Source organism: Ovis aries, chromosome 6, assembly GCF_016772045.2.
Source record: "Ovis aries strain OAR_USU_Benz2616 breed Rambouillet chromosome 6, ARS-UI_Ramb_v3.0, whole genome shotgun sequence".
Taxonomy (NCBI): Eukaryota; Metazoa; Chordata; class Mammalia; order Artiodactyla; family Bovidae; genus Ovis; species Ovis aries.
The window spans coordinates 2,649,529-2,671,041 of record NC_056059.1 but is presented as its reverse complement, the minus strand read 5'-3'; the positions used below and the strand labels follow the sequence as shown (position 1 = coordinate 2,671,041).

The 21,513-nt window shown below is 40.2% G+C and overlaps 1 protein-coding gene and 1 pseudogene across 1 annotated transcript; one reads left to right on the top strand and one right to left on the bottom strand.

Moving 5' to 3' along the window:
* Positions 1-2,749: 2,749 nt before the first annotated feature.
* LOC121819863 (tigger transposable element-derived protein 1-like) lies at positions 2,750-8,212 on the bottom strand (annotated as a pseudogene).
* NPY5R (neuropeptide Y receptor Y5) lies at positions 2,885-13,937 on the top strand. The gene is made up of 3 exons (XM_027971384.3): positions 2,885-3,280; positions 5,847-5,940; positions 12,265-13,937. Exon 3 carries the CDS (start codon positions 12,274-12,276, stop codon positions 13,612-13,614), a length of 1,341 nt encoding a protein of 446 aa, XP_027827185.2. The 5' UTR covers positions 2,885-3,280; positions 5,847-5,940; positions 12,265-12,273; the 3' UTR covers positions 13,615-13,937.
* Positions 13,938-21,513: the final 7,576 nt, after the last annotated feature.

Genomic DNA, 21,513 nt, shown 5'->3' with positions numbered 1-21,513 from the left:
GGACATTACTACATCTATTCCCAGGAGTAGTGTTGATACTTCCTCTGTTTGAATGACACTCCATCAAGTAGAAACAAAATTACACTATTATACTCTACAGAATTATAATGATTCATCTTGAATCCTTCCTGAGAAATTTGAAAATAAAAGCACAGTTATCTTCATATTTTCTTTATGTAACAAATTGTTGAAATTTTACAAATTGACAATTCTTTTCAAAAGAAAGGATTTCTAATGATGTATGGCAAATGTGTATTTAAAGAAGAAATTCTGACTCTCTTTTTGAGGCTTGCATGTTTGCGCATGTGGTGAGAACAGAAATGGTGGCTTAAACACAATCTGCATCTCAAAGACATGCTGTCCTTTTTTTTTTTTTCTCTAATAATTAATTCCAACCTAAAGATTCATATCATCAAAAGAAAAAAAACGAAATTTGTGGAAAGAACAAAATACAATTTTCTTTTTAACATACAAAAGCTTATTGCATAGACCAGCTGTATTTGCTTTTGGAAGATAGTGTTAGGGCTCATGGTGGGCCACCTCAAAATATGCCAAGATGGCATGTTTGTTACCTCTAATTAAATTACTTAAATGACCCATGTGGGACTTCCCTAGTGGTCCAGTAGTTAAGACATAGCCTTCCAGTGCAGGGGATGCAGGTTTGATCCCTGGTTGGGGAGCTAGGGTCCTGCGTGACTCCTGGTCAAAAAACCAAAACATAAAACAGAAGCAATATTATAGCAGATTCAATAGACTTTAAAAATGGTCCTCATCAAAAAAATTATTGAAAAAAAAAAAGAAAGAGACCAGTGTGAGAGAGACACTCTGACTCTTCTGTCTCTCTGGAATCAAGAAATAATCTCTCCTGTGACAGGTCCTCTCCCTGCTTGTGGAGGAAGAAAGAGATCTTCATCACCAGAGACAGGAAATCTGGGCAGAGCAGCCTGTGTAAGGCTTCCCTGGTGGCTCAGATGGTAAAGCGTCTGCCTGCCCTGGGTCACTCCAGTACTCTTGCTTGGAAAATTCCTTGAATAGAGGAGCCTGGTAGGCTACAGTCCAGGTGTTACATAGAGTCGGACACGACTGAGCCTGTATAAACAAACCACATTATTTCTTGTATTTACTGCTCCAAGCACAAACTCTATTTAGATGCCTTACTAATTAAGCACCCAAAGCCTAAACTCCCTTGTCCTGTCAATTTCTCACAAATTTATTGTTTGTCTAAAAAGTGTAAAAGCTTCCTGGTTTAGCCACTTCTGAGGTCTCATTTCTATAAGGTCTCCATGCAAATGAATTAAAATATACTTCTTTTTCTCCTATAAATATACCTTGTGTCCATTTTATCATTAGTCCAGCCACAAGGACTCCAAAAGTGAGAGGGGGGACATTCCCCCCTCCCAGACAATAGTCACAAGGGGCCTCTTTTGGAAGTTGTTTTAAAGCCCATGTGTCCCAGAAGTAGGCGTGTATTGTAACTGTACAGGGGATAGAAGGGTAGAAATTTACATGGCAGGTATGGCACTATACAGTATAGATGCTGGAGTTAAGGAAGTCTAAGAACCAAGCTTTCTGTTCTCCCCAGGCATAGCTTCTTGACACTTTCATTTTTCCTTTCACCCACAAGCCTATGGGTGTTCTCAGAATGCTTGTTGTGTTAAAATAGTGGCAAGTGAAATAGGACATTTATATACGTGAGCTCTTGGATAGCTCTGGCTGCTGCAACAACAGTCTGTACAGGTCCCCTGAATATCAAATACTAAAATTCAGCAGAAAGGGGGCACAGGAATTTTTTTTCTCTGACTTCTGGGGTAATAGTTAATATTTACTGCCCCCAGAAATTAGATTTGCAAGTAACATTGCTCCCAGGGGACACAGTGCTCTCCAGTTTAGAGAGTGCTATTCCCACCGGATTGCACTCATCACTAGACATGGGATACTGTGACTGTCACATAGCAGCTTTCAGTTTTAAAGTGTGCATTAAGAAGCACACCCCTTCTCAGACCTAGCTATGGTCAAAGACCCTCTTTGTGACCCTCTTCCTGTCACACAATAAAACTTGGTTCTGCTCACCCTCACAAGGAAAGCCAGTCTACTGACACGAGGTTGCCATGCAGGAACCTGCGGTGTTTATCGCAGGTGCCAGGCACGGGAGAATGGGCAGCTCAAAATCAAATCCCAGATGGCTTTCAGGGAGAGGGTTTTAAAAGCAGTGTGAGAGGGAGTGCTGTTGGGTGAGTGACCAGCTTATGCACGATTCTTGGAACTGGTTGTCATCAATATTGTTTCAAGCATCATCAACCTTCTGGATTCAAACAGTCCAGCGTCTATATTCTAACGGTCATAAATTTTCATCTGGTGGGGATCTGCTTCCTATAAAAACAACCTGGGAATGTGTCAGCCCTTTGCCTGTATCTTTCAGGGACCTAATGATTCTGCCATGTGGTCCATTTATTCTAAATTGTTACCAATTCCCCAGTCCAACAGGTATTCTTTATTTCTACATCTTCACATTCCTAATTATTAGCTCTGAAGCAGCCTTAGAGACTCAGAGACCCGGTAGCCTAAAAGAAAAGACTTTTACTTCAAAGGATAGGGACACAGGGGTTTATTACCGGTTCATCCCTAATTTCTCTCTCTCTCTCTCACACACACACACCCACACACCCACCCACCCACCCACACACACACACACACACACACACACACACCCTCTCACACAGAGAAACCATAGGCTCCTGACAACTGATAATCAAATATAAGGCAAACCTACAGGATGGATACAGATTTGGACATCTTGAGGACGGAAATCACGTTGAGCAGACACGGAGGACAAGTTTTGTTTGTCTGGTCTTTGTAACCTATGACAGCTCTTTCCCTCCCCGTCGTCTGTAGCTGCCAGGCGCAGCCCGTGGAAGCGAGGGTTCGGCAGCAGCCTCCCCGCCTGGCGCCCACGCGCCGCCCGCGCCGCGCGGGGAGGAAGCCGGCCCCGCTCCGCCGGGTGCCTTCGCAACCCCGCGCCCGGGAAGGTTAGGCGACCGCCGCCCAGACGCCTCCCCGCCTCACAGTGGAAGGTGCGAGAAAGACCGGCGCTCTGCTTGCTTTGGGTTTTTATTATTTTTCTGTTTTCGAGCAAGCAGAAAACCTGGGCCTTGAAGAGTTCCCGGGGAGCCCGAGCTACGGCGCTGCTGCGCCCACAGCGGTCCCGAGCCCACCTCCTGGCCCAGCCTTGGCGGGCCCTACCCGGGAGACGAGGTGCCTCCTCTCCCGCACCGATCCGAAGGTAGGGGGCGCCCCGAGCGGGTTCGGGGAGCAGGGCCGGGGAGCTCGGCGGGAGCGGTCCTTACTCTGGCGGCCCCAGTCCCTGCCGCCGCCGGGAGCAGGAACGGCCGCGATCCCGGGAGCCGAGGCGCCCCGAGGTGCCCGTAGGGCCGGGCTTGAAATCAGGGGTCCGGGCTGGGAGCGGGCGCCTCTGGGGCGCGGAGGGAGAGGGAAGGATTCAGCGGCGCTTCCGTGCGAGTCCGGTGGCCGGGGCGTGGGTGAGCAGAGCTGAGCGGGACGAGTGTGTCTAGGGTCCTGCGGGCACGGGTGCAGGGAGGACGCGGCGCCCGGAGAGGGCGAGCGCGGGGAAGCCCGGCAAATTCGGAGCTGGGGTTCCGGGGGGCTCCGGGGGGCTCCAGGCGGGGGCCTGGGGCGCCGAACATCTGCAGCGCCGCGCGCTGACGCCCGGAACCCCGCAGCCGTGCGCCCGGGTCTGAGCTCCTGGGCAGGTATCCCGACACGTCCCAGAGCCTCGAGTTCTGAGGCTGGGAATTCATCCCCGAGCTTGCGGACCTTTGCTGGGAGACCGTGGAAATCACCTGAGGCGCACTCAGCGAAATTTGCCTCCCAAATGCAATTTTAAATTTCAGATTTCTCAAGAGAAAAGAAACTGATGTTAGAAATGGGGAGAGAGGGTGGCTTGTGCCTGCGTGTTTATCAGCTGACCGGAACAGTATTTCTTTACAATTCACATTTTGCCAGATTCTGGCTTTAGAAGTACATCATGGGGATATTTGAGAACGTGAAACATAGCCATTGTCCCAGGATCACAGCAAAGTGGGCAACAGGTGATATTTTATCATTGCTAGAGGGGAAACAATTGCACATATTTTATTATTTTGTGTGATTAGTAACCTTTTTGAGAAGAAAGATGTGTATTTCCATAAGGCAGGAAAAGATCACAGCAAAGCGACCTATTTAAATGTATAAGCTCAGTCCTTCTATGTCCTCTGAGTTCCAAGCAGCTCCTCCTATTCTTTTTAAGAACTATTAAAATGCTGAAAGTCTATTCACAAGATTCCATAAGTCTTGGTGTCACATCTAGATCAATTTTTATAAACAATTACAATATAACAAAATTACAGTGTCTTTACAAGATACTGCTTTTTAAAAAACGTCACCACAGTTGGACCAGAAACTTTCCTTTCTTTAACTTGTTACACTGAGGACAAAAGTTTGATGTTTCAGCCTGGGAATTCTGAGTGAAGGAGGGGGGTTAAAACCAGGTATTAAAAAGTGAACAAAAATTATGCACCACAAAAGGTTTCACACAGTCAATATCGGATTTCTTCTAAAATAATATTTCATTTTAAAAACATTCTTTATTTCATAATTTCTCTAGTGATCTAAGATGAAGAGATGTTCACATTTAATATTATTTTTATTATCTGTAAAATATTTCTGCTGCATAAAATTGTACACATTCATTACAACACTTGTTGAAAAGCAGATTGTTATTAAAAAGATTTCCATTTCTATTATAGGCTTGTTTGTTGTGTTTTTCAGGAAGTAAGAGAAATTAGGGGGTAAGGAAAGAAACCCTCTATGTTTTTTCACCTTTCATTTTAAAGTTATTCCTATGGTATAAATTTTTCAAGTAAAGAAACAGAAGACTTGAATCTTATTAGAGAGAATTTTTCTGATGTGCAAAATGTTCCCAGGCTACAAGGAGACACTTTGAAAGAAAGTTTAACATTCCCTCTTTGCCCTCTTCTCTCATTTGCAATATCCATTATTTAGTTGTGAGAAGGTATCCATCCAAGATAAAATTTACAGAAGGTTGCTTTAGCGTCGAGCATGATCTTTGGTGCTATGTGTGTACTTGGGGTGGAGTGGGGCTACAGGAAGAGCATAGAAAGTTTAACTACATAGTCACAGCAAAATAAAATGAATAAGTGAATGGTGAATGAATGAATGAATGTGAGATGAGAGAAAGCATAAGGGAAAAAAGATAATCTATCAGTAGGTACAAATAAATATTCATAGGATTCCCCAGAAATACGTGTTCAAACTGTAGTGAAAAAAGACATCAGGAGAATGCCTTTCTTTCATTGATTCGTCATCCATCGAGGGCCTTTGGGGTATGAGACAATTGTAGTCTGCAACAACTCATCAGAGACCTTTAATTTATCTCTCAGAATATTCTTCACATCATACTTTGTATCAGTTATCTTTCTTCTGCCACAGCCTAGCAAAGCACCTAGCATATCAGATGTTCAATAAATGCTAGTTGAATGAAGAAAGAACAACTGATCTCTCTTAGCTATTCATTAACAAAAAAGGCCTCCCTTTCAAATTATGTGTAAATTCGTGTCTTTTAGAGCAGGCTAGAAGTGTTGCCTTCAGTTTTGTCATGTCCAGTTAATATTCAGGATGACATTTTTATGACATAGTGGTTTTTTCCTTATTCAATGAGTTCAATATTTATGTGCATATATTATAATAGAATTGTACCAGCCACCAACTATACAATCTGATGTCCTTTTTCATCTAAGTATAAATGTTGTAAATATTTTTTACCTTTTCAGTTTTGTGTTCTTATGTGATAGCCTTTATCAATGAAGATATTTTGGAGCAAACCTCAGACATATTGCAGACTTGGTTCCAGACCATTACAACAAGGCAAGTCACATGAGTTTCATTTTCCAGTGTATATAAAACTTATACTTACACTATAGTCTATTAAGCATGCAGTAATATTATGTCTAATAAAACAATGTGCATGCATGCATGCTAGGTAGCTTCAGTTGTGTCCGACTCTTTGCAAGCCCATGGACTATAGCCTACCAGGCTCTTCTGTCCATGGGATTCTCCAAACCCCATGGAGAATCCCATGAACAGAATCCCAAGGGCCTCATGGAGAATTCCATGGATAGAATCCCATGGACAGAGAATACTGGAGTGGGTTGCCATGCCCTTCTCCAGGGGATCTTCCGAACCCAGTGTCTCTTATTATGCCTCCTGCATTGGCAGGCAAGTCTTTACCTCTAGCACCATCTGGGGAGCCCCGAAACAATGTAGATACCTTAATTAAAAATCCATTATTGCTAAAAAAAAAAAAAAGCTATCATCTGAGCCTTCAGTGAGTCATAGATTTTTTGCTGTAAAGGCTCTTACCTCAGTGTTGGTGGCTGCTGACTGATCAGGGGAGTGATGGTTGCAGAAGCTTGGGGTGGCTGTGACAGTTTTTTAAAGTATGAAATTTGTCCCATTAATCGTATCTTTTGGGAGTGATTTCTCTGTAGCAAACAATGCTGTTCAATAGTATTTTACCTGCAGTAGAACTCCTTTCAAAGTGGGAGTCAGTCCTCTCAAGCCCTGCTGCTGTTTTATCAACTAAAGTTATGTCATATTCTAAATTCTTTGTTGTCATTTCAACAACTTTCACAGCATTTTCACTGGGAGAAGATTCCATTTTAGAAACCACTTTCTTTGCTCATTCATAAGAAGCATCTCCTTACCCCTTAAAGTTTTATCATGAGATTGTAACAATTCAGTGAGCTCTTCAGGCTTCGCTTGCTATTTCCACCACAGGTGCAGTTGCCTCCTCCACTGAAGTCTTGACTCCTCATAGTCATCATGATGGTTGAAATCAACTTCTTTCCAACTCCTGTTCATATTGACATGTTGACTGTTTTCATAAATCACAAATATTCTTAATGGTATCTAGAATGATGAATACCTTTTAGAAGGTTTTCAATTGACTTTGCCCAAATCCATCAGAGAAATCATTATCTATGGCAGCTATAGCTTTACAAAATTCTCTATCTTAAGTAATAAAACTTGAAAGTTGAAATTACTCTTTGATCCGTGGGCTGCAGAATGGATGTCATGTTAGCAGGCATGGAAAAAACATGAATTCTCTTACATCTCATCAGCCTTTTGGGTGACCAGTTGTATTGTCAATGTGCAGTGATATTTTGATAGGAACTTTTTTTTTTTTTTTCCTGAGCAGTAGATTTTAACAGCAGGCTTAAAAAATTTGGTAGGCCATGTTTTCAATAGACATGTTTTGTTGTTTCATTTATTAAGCACCGACAGAATAGACTGAGCAGAATTCTTAAGGGCCCCAGTATTCTCTGAATAATAAACATTAATTGGCTCAATTTAAAGTCACTAGAGCATTAGCCCTTAACAAGAGAGTCAGCCTGTCCTTTGAAGCTTTGGAGCCAGGTACTGACTTGTCCTCTCTAGCTATGGAAATCCTAGAGGGCCTCTTCATCCAATATAAGACTGTTTTGTCTACGTTGAAAACCTGTTCAGTGTAACCACCTGCATTATATATGAGCTAGATCTTCTGGGTTACTTGCTGCAGCTTCTATATCATTACTTGACGCTTTCCCTTGCACGTTGAGGTTCTAGAGAAGGCTTCTTTTCTTAAACCTCATGAACCAAACTCTGCTAGCTTTAGACTTTTCTGCAGCTTCCTCACCTCTCTTAGCCTTGACAGAATTGGAGAGAGTTAGAGCCTTGGTCTGGTTTAGGGTTTGGTTTAAGGGAATGTCACTGGTTTGATCTTTTATCCAGACCGTTAAAGCTTCCTCTGTATCTACAATAAGGCAGTTTCTTTATTAATCATTCATGTATTAACTTTCGTGCCTGGAGAATCCCAGGGACGGGGGAGCCTGGTGGGCTGCTGCTATGGGGTCGCACAGAGTTGGACACGACTGAGGCAACTTAGCAGCAGCAGCATGTATTAACTGTAGTAGCACTTTTAATTTCCTTCAAGAACTCCTTTGCATTCACAAGTTGGCTAACTATTTGGCACAAGAAACATAGCTTTCAGCCTATCTGGGCTTTTGACATGCCTTGCCTACTAAGTTTAATTGTTTCTAGCTTTTGATTTAAAGTGAGACTTGAAACTCTTCTTTTCACTTGAATGCTTAGAGGTCATTGTAGAATTAACAACTGGCCTAATTTCAATATTGTTGTGTCTCAGAGAGTAGGGAGGCCTAAGGAAAGGGGGAGAGGTTGGGGAACAGACAGTGGAGCAGTCAAAACAGACATCATGTGTGTGGATTAAGTCGCATCTTATATGGATACAGTTCATGGTGTCCCAAAACAATTACAATAGTACATCAACAGTCACTGACCACAGATCAAAGTAACAAGTAGTCATGAAAAATTCGAACTATTGAGAGAATTACCGAATGTGGCACCGAGACACAAAGTAAGTATGTGCTGTTGGAGAAATGGTGCTGATGTACTTGTTCTATGCAGGGTTGCCACAAACCTTCAGTTTGTAAAAACACACTATAAGTGAAATAAAGTGGACACATTTTATAATGAGGCCTGATCATAATTTTTAGTTGAAACATGGTAAATTATCACAATTGCCTATGTAGGTACTCTTCATTTCATTTGCGGGCCTTTTGAAACCTTGTCTGATTTCAATGGTTCTAATATATGTGTATATGTAAATAGACATACATACATATATGCATGTATATTCAATATTCTATATATTCATACATTGAATATTAAATATATATGAATATAGAATATAAATAGACATTCAATATCCAATATATTAATATGTATTAATATATCTGTGTATATTCAATACATGAATACATACATATATTATTGTATACATATAACATGTTTATACATATGTACATATACGTGTGCATGTATGTTTATATATACACATATACTAGAACCATGGCTCAGATGGTAAAGAATCTGCCTGCAATGCAGGAGACCCAGGTTCCATCTCTGAGTTGGGAAAGATTCTGTGGAAGTGAAAATGGCAACCTGCTCCAGTATTCTTGCCTGGAAAATTCCATGGGCAGAGGAGTCTGGTGGTTTACAGTCCATGGGGTTGCAAAGAGTCAGACATGGCTAAGCACACACACACACACATATATACACATATAGTCACACTCTATGCTAAATTTGTCCATGTTCCCAGGTGACTCATTTCTGTTATTTTAAAGCTGAGAAAATTAAACTACTTTTGTAATTTGATTAAGTAACATTTATTTAGCATCTACTATGTACAACATACTCTATTAAGCATCATTAAAATCATGAAAATAATTAGCACATTTTCCCTTTTCTCCATCAGAGTCTCCCAGAGAGACCTGAGCATGCGCTGGAGGCACTCTGAATTTTAGACTCACGCCACATTCTTCTGTCATCACCGATAGTGCTGCTTCTCCTCTTACTTCACATTTGGGACAGTAATTTTTACTCTCAAGATGTTTTACCCTACAATTACGTGTCCCCAGAAAACACAAAGCCATTATGGAGTATACTGTCCAGTTTCTCTTCTGTCTTTGCCTTGGTCACAGGGGGGACAATCAGTAACTACTGATGTTCAACTAAAAAGGACTGTTTTCAAAAAGTGAATCCAGAGAAGAACAGCTGAGTATAAAGGAATCATGGTAACAAGCAGCCTTACAGACTGTGAGTGTAAATAGTGTAAATAGGATGGGGAAGAAGCCAGATGGAGCCAGGGGGTCACTGGAGCTCAGGAAATGAGGCAGGAAGGCCAATCCAGGCTGCTCTGATTAAAAGCTTATGGACCTGTCCAGGGGAGCGGCAGGAAGCCCATTGACTGGGAATATGATGAGTGGGATGATTCAGTAAGCCTGGTGAGTCATTATTGTACTTACCAGTTATCTTTTTCAACTTGAGACGATATCAGCGTAAATTATTGATTAATACCTGAGAATAAATGAATAAGATCCTGAACTTTTGAATTCATTTATCTTTACAAGGGGCTTCCCTGGTGGTTTGTCTGGTAAAGGATCTGCCTGCAATGTGGGAGACCTGGGTTTGATCCCTGGGTTGGGAAGATCCCCTGGAGAAGGGAAGACAACCCACTCCAGTATTCTGGCCTGGAGAATTCCATGGACAAAGAGTCGGACATGACTGAGTGATGTCTCACTGTAAAGGAATGCAGCTGGCCTTCAGAAACTTAATAATGTAGGATCTGTTATAGAAGTTGTGAAAAAAGCTTTTAAGTTTCTCATAGTACAACAATGCTTATATCATGCTATTTGAAAACTGCTCTATGTATACTTGAAAAGTTATTTACGACAAATGTATGTGCGCAATAAGATTTGCCCTTTGGAAATTTATTGGCCCAGGATCTATATATCCCTTATAAATAGGAGATAATTGTTTACTATTAATTTAGATATATATATGTATTTTTATAGTTTTTAACATAATTACCCAACTATAGATCTAGAAATAGATTGATAAACTTACGCTGATTTTTAAGATATATGTATCTCTATATATGTCCATATCTATATCTATATCTATATCTATCTATCTACATCTATCTATATCAGGATCTCTGTTACAAGGTATACGCATCAGAATTAACTAACTGTTGCTATCCTGAGTATTCTATAGGATATTCTTGTTTAGAAAAAAATGGGAAGCACTTGCTTTTTTAAAGGGAAGAAGGTTTTCCTTTTGCCTCTTCTTGATATATTTTAGGCAGTTGTGTACTTCATTAGACAATAATATAAAATCTGTAATATGTAACAGTAAATAAGTAATATCATTGTGGTATTAATAGTATTAATATCCCTGAGGTGACAAAATTTATGATATGTTATATTAGTATCCAGAGAAGGTAATGGCAACCCACTCCAGTACTCTTGCCTGGAGAATCCCATGGACAGAAGAGCCTAGTAGGCTACAGTCCATGGGGTCGCTGAGAGCTGGGTATGACTGAGCGACTTCACTTTCACTTTTCACTTTCATGCATTGGCGAAGGAAATGGCAACCCACTCCAGTATTCTTGCCTGGAGAATCCCAGGGACGGGAGAGCCTGGTGGGCTGCCGTCTATGGGGGTCACACAGAATCGGACATGACTGATGTGACTTAGCAGCAGCAGCAACAGCAGCAGCAGCAGCATATTAGTATCACTTCTTTATGCTATAATATCTTCCTTGAACAAAATGAATTTATTCAGTGTTTTTAAGGCTGAAATATATTTTCAATTTTTAAATTAAAAAATAAACAAGTAAATTTTGTTTTTAAATATACCAGCAGCTAGCTGGTCAGTGGTTTAATTCACCATAATCTGCAGGTCTCAGAGAACTGAGAATTTACCACAGGATGATTTCGCTGTCAAGATTGTGTTCACGTAAACATTTACTGAGTGCGTACTCTGTACATGTAGGTCCTATGATAGTGTATCTACACTTGAGAAGCTCAAATCGGAAGATTTTATGAACTTGATATATTTGGGATATTAGACTCTGGTTTGAATTTTTCATTTTCCCACATATATTTACTAAACAGTGCCATGATGACGTTACTGTGCCATGTTTTATGGTCAATATCACAGTGAGTAAAGGACAGTTTCTGCTTTCCCATTGCTTATACATAAATAAGATAAACTGGTTTTTATTATACTTGCAGTGCAAAGCAAATTGTGTCATATAGTCTCAGATTCTATAAACAGAAATATTTGGGGATTCAAAGGAGATCACATCCAATTGAATAGATCAAGGAATAGTTTAGGGTAGGTTACTTTCAAGTTTGACCTTGATTGATGTAGGATAGAAAGAAATGTCTAAGATATGACTACAACATGTATCTCCATTAGACAAAGTATTAATTAGCTATTATAACTAGATATCTTGAAGTTCTTATCCACACTTTCCTTTTCTTTCCCTTACATTTTTCCTACATAAGTGAAAAAAAAGGTCTACTTTTTTTGTCTACTGTTTTAACATGAGTCAATACATCATAGAAATGATGATGAAAGATTTAAACTTACTATAATTGTTATGGCTGATATTTGCACAGTATTTGGTGCCAGGTAAAGACTTCACTAACCTTTCTTAGTAAATTAATAAGGTAACAAGAGAAAATGGTAAAATTTTGTTTCCTTCTCAAAGGATTAATTTATAGTTGTCATGATTTTTTTTTTTTTTTTTGGTTCCTAACTAATGTCTTTCTATTCCAAGCAGGAGTATAATATGGATTCCGAGCTCAAGGATTATTACAACAAAACATTTGCTGGTGAGAACAATACTGCTGCTCTTCAGAACTCTGATTTCCCAGTCTGGGATGACTATAAAAGCAGTGTTGATGACTTGCAGTATTTTTTGATTGGACTCTATACACTTGTAAGTCTTCTTGGTTTTATGGGGAATCTGCTTATTTTGATGGCTCTCATGAGGAAGCGAAATCAGAAGACAACAGTCAACTTCCTCATAGGGAACCTGGCCTTCTCTGATATCTTGGTTGTGCTGTTTTGCTCACCTTTCACACTGACCTCGGTCTTGCTGGATCAGTGGATGTTTGGCAGGGTCATGTGTCACATTATGCCTTTCCTTCAATGTGTGACGGTTCTGGTTTCCACTTTAATTTTAATATCCATCGCCATTGTCAGGTATCATATGATAAAACATCCTGTATCTAATCATTTAACGGCTAACCATGGCTATTTCCTGATCGCCACTGTCTGGACACTGGGTTTTGCAATGTGTTCTCCTCTCCCAGTGTTTCACAGCCTCGTGGAACTTCAGGAGACCTTTGGCTCGGCATTGCTGAGCAACAGGTATCTATGTGTCGAGTCATGGCCATCTGATGCATATCGAATTGCTTTCACTATCTGTTTATTGCTTGTTCAGTATATTCTGCCCTTAGTTTGTCTAACTGTAAGTCATACTAGTGTCTGCAGGAGTATAAGCTGTGGATTGTCCAACAAAGAAAACCAACTGGAAGAAAAGGAGATGATCAACTTAACTCTCCATCCTTCCCAAAAGAGTGGGCCCCAAGTGAAGCTCCCCAGCAGCCAGAAGTGGAGCTACTCATTCATCAGGAAGCACAGAAGGCGGTACAGCAAGAAGACGGCCTCTGTGCTGCCCGCCCCAGCCAGGCCGCCTCTGGAGAACCGCCCCGGAAGGCTTCTGGAGCACGCGGGCTCCAGGAAGAGTCCGCTCCCTTCATCCAGTAAGTTCGTACCAGGGGTGCCCACCTGCTTTGAGGTGAAACCGGAAGAAAACTCAGATGTTCATGAAATGAGAGTAAACCAGTCTATCATGAGAATTAAAAAGAGATCTCGAAGTGTTTTCTACAGACTGACTATCTTGATACTAGTGTTTGCGGTGAGCTGGATGCCTCTACACCTTTTCCACGTGGTGACCGATTTTAATGATAACCTGATCTCAAACAGACATTTCAAGTTGGTGTATTGCATATGTCACTTGCTAGGCATGATGTCCTGTTGTCTTAATCCAATTCTGTATGGATTTCTTAATAATGGAATCAAAGCTGACTTAAGGTCTCTTATACACTGTCTGCATATGTCATAATTCTCAGCATTTACTAAGGAGAAAAAAAGTGTGGTGATCACCTAAAATATATTCATAGTAACTATGTATTTAAAATCAACAAATTCTGTTAACATGTGGAGTTTATGTATAAGAGCTGTGGATTTGGATGTCAGTTCATAATATATAGAAGATAATTTTAATGTGTTATGTAAGATAAATTCATTTAGTTGTGTAAAGTCATTGTCAATCCAGTCTGTAATTTCATTTTAAAGAGTAGTTATATTACCTTCTATTTCAGCTTGTCTGTAAACTAATGAATTGTAAGTTCTTGCTTAAAATAAAAATTGTATTTAACCATCTCAGCATTTTTTGTTCAAAATTTTAAGTAAAAAAAAAATCTTATTTTCCTAAGACATTTAATTTCAAATATGAGGAATATCTGTTAGTCTTCACTTTTACTTCACAAATTTCTTAATATTTTACTTCTGAAAATATAGAAAACTTTCAGTATGCCCAAAAAACCATAACTAAATGACAGATATATGTTGTTGTTTTTGTTTAGTCACTAAGTCATGTCTGACTCTTTAAGACTGCATGCTCCTCTGTCCATGGGATTTCCCACACAAAAATACTGGATGGGTTGCTATTTCGTTCTCCAGGGAATCTTCCCAACCCATGAATGGAACCCCACCTCCTGCATTGGCAGGTGGATTCTTTATCGCTAAGTCACTAGGGAATTCCCCCTTGGATATATGCCTAAGTCATAAATTTAATTGCCAATAGTGGGTACAGTTTTGGAACCTCCACAGGAAAATATTTATTTCCTATCATTGATGATTGCTCAAGTTACCAATTTATTATCATTTTCCTTGTTGTTGTTCAGTTGCTAAGTCATGTCCAACTCTTTGCAACCCCATAGACTGCTGCATGCCAGGCTTACCTGTCTTTCACTACCTCCTGGGGTTTGCTCAGACTCATGTCCATTGAGTCAATGATGCCATCCAACCATCTCATCCTCTGTTGACCTCTTCTCCACCTACCCTCAATCTTTCCCAGCATCAGGGAAAGAGTTGTGTTTGTTTTGCTTTTCCAGTGAGTCAGCTCTTCCTATCAATTGTCCAAAGTATTGATGGTTCAGCTTCAGTATCAGTCCTTCCAATGAATATTCAGGATTGATTTCCTTTAGGATTGACTGGTTAGAACTCCTGCTGTCCAAAGGACTCTCAAGAACCTTCACCAGCACCACAGTTTGAAAGCATCAATTCTTTGGCACTCAGCCTTCTGTATGGGTCAACTCTCACAACTGTATATGAATTCTTCAAAAACCATAGCTTTGACTATATGGACCTTTGTTGACAAAGTAATGTCTGTGCTTTTTAATACCCTATCTAGGTTTGTCATAGCTTTTCTTCCAAAGAGCAAGCATCTTTTAATTTCAGGGCTGCAGCCACCATCTGCAGTGATTTTGGAGCCCAAGAAAATAAAGTCTGTCACTGTTTCCATTGTTTCCCCATCTATTTGCCATGAAGTGATGGGACTGATGCCATGATCGTACTTTTTTGAATGTTGGGTTATAAGTCAGCTTTTTCACTTTACTCTTTCACCATCAGGAAGTTCTAGGTTCCTCTTTACTTTTTGCCACTAGGGTGGTATCATCTGCTTATCTGAGGTTATTGGTATTTCTAACTGTTGCTTTTTGACCTGCATACAGGTTTCTGAGAAGGGAAGGGAAGGTGGTCTGATATCCCCATCTCTTTAAGAATTTTCCACAGTGCTGATCCACATAGTCAAAGGCTTTAACACAGTCAATGAAGCAAAAGAGAGTGTTTATTTGGATTTCTCTTGCTTTTTCTGTGATCCAGCAAATGTTGGCAATTGATTTCTGGCTTCTCTGCCTTTGCTAAGTCCAATTTGTACGTCTGGAAGTTCTCAGTTCATGTACTGTCATAGCATAGCTTGAAGGATTACCTTGCTAGCATATGAAATGAGCACGATGTGCTGTAGTTTGATCATTCTTTAGTATTGCCCTTCTTTGGGGTTGGAATGAAAACTGACCTTTTGTAGTCCTGTGGCCACTGCTGAGTTTTTCCAAATTTGCTGGCATACTACGTGCAGCGTTTCAACAGCATCACCTTTTAGGATTTTAAATAACTCAGCTGGAATTCCATTACCTCCACTACCCTTATTTGTAGTAATGCTTCCTAATGGTTTTCTGTACTTTCTTCAATTTAAATCTGAATTTTGCAATGAGGAGTTCATGATCTGAGCCACAGTCAGCTCCCAGTCTTATTCTTCCTGACTGTATAGAGCTTCTCCATCTTCAGCTGCAAAGAATATAATCGATCTGATTTCAATATTGACTTCTGGTGATGTCCATGTGTAGAGCTATCTCTTGTGTTGTTGGAAGAGGGTGTATTTTATGATCCGAGCACTCTCTTGGCAAAACTCTGTTAGCCTTTGCCCTGATTTGTTTTGTTCTACAAGACCAAACCTGTCTGTTCCTCCAGGTACTTCTTGACTTCCTCCTTTTGCATTCCAGTCCCCTATAATGAAAAGGACACCTATTTTTGGTGTTAGTTCTATATGGAATTTTAGGTCTTCACAGAACCATCCTACTTCAGCTTCTTCAGCATCAGTGGTTGGGGCATAGCCTTGGATTGCTATAATGCTGAATATACTGCTCACATAGCTCACCTAGAAATGAGGCAGCTTGGGGTTCCCAGGGCATTCTCTGCCAATCACTACAAGCCTCCCCATCCATACTGTTATGTCATCTCATGTTGTGACAAAAAACATCTGCTTTTCAGTTTCTTTCTAGATTTTCTAACACAAAACTAGGTACAAGCCTCTCTGCTTTTAGCTTTCCTCTAATATGTCTGGGGTTATATGAGTGTCCTAAATTTTGACATGATAGCAGAGAAAACTTGGTTCACTTTTCTTTTCTCTTTCCTTCTTCTTCTTACTGTAAGGTCTTCTGCTTCTTTCTGCCTACTAAGAATGTCCCTTACTATAAAATCTTCATTTTTCTCTGCTCTATAGCATATGGTAAAACTACAGAATATCAAGGTTTGTTTTTGGAAAAGAAAGCTTTTATGATTTAAAATCTTTTCCCCAGGACTGCCCTATTGGTCAGTGGTGCAGACTTTGCCTTCTAGTGAGGGAGTATGAGCTCAACCCCTGGTCAAGCAGCTAAAATCCCATGTGCTTTGTGACCAAAAAAAAAGCCAAGAAAACAGAGGCAATATTGTAACATATTCAATAAAGATTTTTAAAATGGTCTACATTTAAAATATCTTTAAAAATAAAAAACAACACTTTCCCTTTTAAATGCTTAAATTCAAGACTATAGTGTCACCTCAGACCCAAAACAAAAAAGTCTCAGTTTAAAAATGACCTCTTATTTAAAAGAAATAGCTATTTTCACTTTCATTAGCACAATCAATTTAACATTACTGTCCAAAGGGGGAAAACTTGCTGATAAGGACAAATATAAAAACATAGGAGGTATTTTATCCTGTTCAGTTCAGTTCAGTCACTCAATTGTGTCCTACCTTGCAACCCTATGGACTGCAGCACACCAGCCCTCCCTATCCATCACCAACTCCCAGAGTTTACTCAAACTCATGTCCATTGAGTCAGTGATGCCATCTGACCATCTCATCCTCTGTCATCCCCTTCTCCTCCTGCCTTTAGTCTTTCCCAGCATCAGGATCTTTTCAAATGAGTCAGTTTTTCGCACCAGGTGGCCAAAGTAATGGAGTTTCAGCTTCATCATCAGCCCTTCCAATGAATATTCAGGACTGATTTCCTTTAGAATGGACTGGTTGGATCTCCTTGCAATCCAAGGGACTCTCAAGAGTCTTCTCCAACACCAAAATTCAAAAGCATCAGTTCCTTGGCTCTCAGCTTTCTTTATAGTCCAACTCTCACATCCATACATGACTACTGGAAAAACCATAGCTTTGACTAGATGGACCTTTGTTGGTAAAGTAATGTCTCTGCTTTTTAATAAGCTTTCTAGGTTGGTCATAACTTTTCTTTCAAGGAGAAAGCGTCTTTTAATTTCATGGCTAAAGTCAACATCTGCAGTGATTTTGGAGCCCAAGAAAATAAATTCTGTCACTGTTTCCACTGTTTCCCCATCTATTTGCCATGAAGTGATGGGACCAAATGCCTGATCTTAGTTTTCTGAATGTTGAGCTTTAAGCCAACTTTTTCACTTTCCTCTTTCATTTTCATCAAGAGGCTCTTTAGTTCTTCTTCATTCTCTGCCCTAAGGGTGGGTTTATCCTGTCAGAGTATCTTATTTAGCAAATGTACAATAATTGTCAAACCACAGATTTTATGGTTCCTAATAGATGAGTTTAGTTAAACAGGATTAACTAATTTAATCTTAATCTATTGAAGCTCTTAAACTATTGAACTCAAAGGAAGCCATTTATCTTCCCTAACCAGAAATGACTGAATGTTCTTAATAGTTGAAAGATGAGATGTTTGAATAGGTTGGTAGATAGAAGTCATTAAGGGGAAGATTATGGTTTTAGAGGCATTATGCATAATAATTTCCTCCATGGAGACTTGCTTAGTGAGTCAAACAATTTATGTTCCGTCTATTCTCAGTTGCTCAAGAGTTGGCTTTTTTTTTTTTTCCTTTTCTCTCCTGGTGTTTGACTTGATTGCCTCTTTTATAACACCTCCACAATGAGAACATGGCTAAAATAAATGGAGATGAAGTTAGAAACGGTCACCCTCACTAAATTTTAACAATAATTTTAAAGTATTCAATTAAAAAAGATGGCAAATTAAATTTTAATTGTTATTTAAAATTTCCTGCTAGGTATGTTGCCCATTATTATGGATAATAAAGCACTAAGTGGGGGAAAAAAAAGCTGGGGAATGCACAAGTGAAGTTGTTCAGTCATGAGCAACTCTTTGTGATCCCATGGACTGTACCTACCAGGCTCCTCTGTCCATGGAATTTTCCAGGCAAGAATACCGGAGTGGGCTGCCATTTCCTTCTCCAGTGGATCTTCACAACCCAGGGACTGAACCCAGGTCTCCTGCATTGCAGGCAGATGGTTTACCGTCTGAGCCACCAGTAAAGCCCAAAGAGCAAAAGCCCAAAGGGAAATGTACAAAGAGCATCTAAAATGGCTAAATGATGAAGAAACATATATGAGGATGAGTCTGTTCAGATATGCATTGAATACCTGATGTCTACCAAGACCTCTTCTAGGTATTAATGAAAATCTTTTATCAGCAGTCTTTGATGGTCCTTGCCAGTGGACTACATCACAGGACTAAGATCATGGCATCAGGTCCCATCACTTCATGACAAATAAGAAAAAAGTGGAAGCAGTGACAAGTTTTATTTTCTTGGGCTCCGAAATCACTACAGACAGTGACTGCAGCCATGAAATTAGCTTTTTTTGTGGATACAGGATTATTATAAGAAATTCACACCTCTAGACTAATATGAGGCCATTATATGACAACTAAAGAAAGATGAACAATCCAAAGATGGATAATTTAATGCCCATAAAGGATGGTTTGATAATTTTAGAAAAGAAGTTTGCCTTTAAAAATGTCAAGATAACAGGAGCAAGATCCCGATTGAAGCTGAAACTCCAATATTTGGCCACCCAATGTGAAGAACTGACTCATTGGAAAAGACCCTGATGCTGGGAAAGATGGATGGCAGGAAAAGGGGATGATAGAGGATGAGATGGTTGGATGGCATCACTGCCTAGATGGACATGAGTTTGAGCAAGCTCCAGAAGTTGGTGATGGACAGGGAGGCCTGGCATGCTGCAGTCCATGGGGCCGCAAAGAGCCACACATGACTGATTGGCTGAACTGAACAGGAGAAACTTCTGCACACCGAGAGTCAGTGATGAGTTCCAAAATAACATTAAGACAATTGAGAAGAAAGGGTATCTGCCTGAACAGGTTTTTAATGCAGATAAAGTGATCCTTTTCTGGAAAAATTGCCATAAAAGATATTCATTAATAAGCAAGAGAAGAAAGAAGGGTTTGAGGCAGGAAGGTGTAAGCTTACTCTACTGTTTGGTGCAAACGAAGTCAGATTTCTGATCAGTTCAGTACTTATTTATAAAGCTGCTAATCCTGAGCCTTGAAGGGAGACAATAAACACCAGCCAGCAGTCTTCAGGCTGGACAACAAGAAGGCCAGGACAATGAGAACACTTTTTTTTGAAGTATTTCCATTGGAGTTTTGTCTCTAAAGTAAGAAAATATCTCTTGAGCAAAAGGGACTGATTTTTAAAGTTTTTTTGATATTGGGCAACATCTCTGGCCACCCAAAACTGCATGAGTTAAAGAATGAAGGCACCCAAGCTGTCTACTTGCCCTTAAACACATAGATCAGAGGGTGATAATGACCTGTAAAGGTTATTATGATATCTATGGAAAGGACTTTCCATAGATACAATATCTATGGAAAGGATTTTCAGTACTACAGAAGAGAATTCTGATAGAAGATGGTGGAAGTCTAGGAAGGATTACACCATGGAAGATGCCATTGTTGTTATAGTAAAGACTATGAACACCCTGAGTCTGAAACAACAGATTCCTGCTGGAGAAATCTATATCCAGATATTGTTCATGACTTTATAGGATTTCTGATAGAGCAAGAAAGGTCATGAGAGAGCCTATGAATATGGGGGAAAAAAAAAAGATAAGAGGGAGGGCTTTCAAGATATGGATCTTTGAGAAATTCAAGAGCTAATAGACATTACACCAGAGGAATTAGCAGAAGATGACTTGACAGAGATAAGTGCTTGCAAAGCGGTGCCAGACAAGAAGTAGGAGGATGTGGAAGAGGCAGTGCCAGGAAACAAGTTGGCATCAGACAGTCTGTCAGAATGGTTCTAATTATCCTAGACTCCTTTTGACTTCTTCTATGACATGGACCCTTCTATGAAACAAAGCAAATAGCAAAAGGATGGGAATCTGTAGAGAAATTGTGGGGAGAGAGCAAATTAGCCAAGATGGCATATTCAGGCTCTTCCACGTCACGTTTTGTAAATAATGGTTATAACAGCTAAGATCACTTATCCTAACAGCTGAGAGAGCACTGAGCATGTGCGTCACGAGGTATGCACTAGGTCACGGGTTTTGTGGGCGGTATGGATATATGGGCTCCCCTTAAGAAAGTGGTGACATTATTGCTGTGGCAGGGCTATGTCCGCTGGGTCAGCCACGGCAGGAGAGAATACAGCGTGTCTACTGCTACAGCTGCGGCGTCAGCCAGGAGAGGGTTTGTATGCAGCTATGTTGTGTTGTGGTATATCTGCTGCCTCAGTTTCTGTGTCAGCCAGAAGAGAATAAAAGTGTCTGCAGATCGTACAGCGCCTCGAGTCTCCTTCCAGCCTCTTAACTCGCCCCTTGCCTACCCTGGGTTCAACGAACAGTATGCACAGTAAGACAACTGGTGTAACAAACATGATACACAGTAATACAAAAATATATTTAGAGAAATGACAACAGCAAAAAATCAGACACAGATTACAACGTATTTCTGCAAAGTTACATCTACATCCCCTTCTATATCTTCTGCAACCCCTGAGACAGCAAGACCAACACCTTCTCTTCCTCCTCCTCCTCAGCTTACTCGAGATGAAGAGGATGAAGACCTTTATGGTGATCCACTACCATTTACTGATTAGTAAATAATCTTCATGCTTCTTTTGTGTGTGTGAGTGCCTTCATGTGAAAATCTAATAGCTGTACAGCAAGAACTGTAAGAGACATTTCTGTCGTCATTATCATCAAAGCCTAAGTATCATGTAGAACATCCTGTGCAGGAGGTACTAAAGTGTATAGCCTACCCTTATATAAGCATAAGGTGAGTGATATTTAACATAAGATTAATAATGTGGAACTTTGCTTTCAAAGAATTACTATATAATATGCCTCT

Excerpts from the sequence above, each read along its gene's own strand:
- NPY5R (XM_027971384.3), top strand. The coding sequence starts at position 12,274 with ATGGATTCCGAGCTCAAGGATTATTACAACAAAACATTTGCTGGTGAG.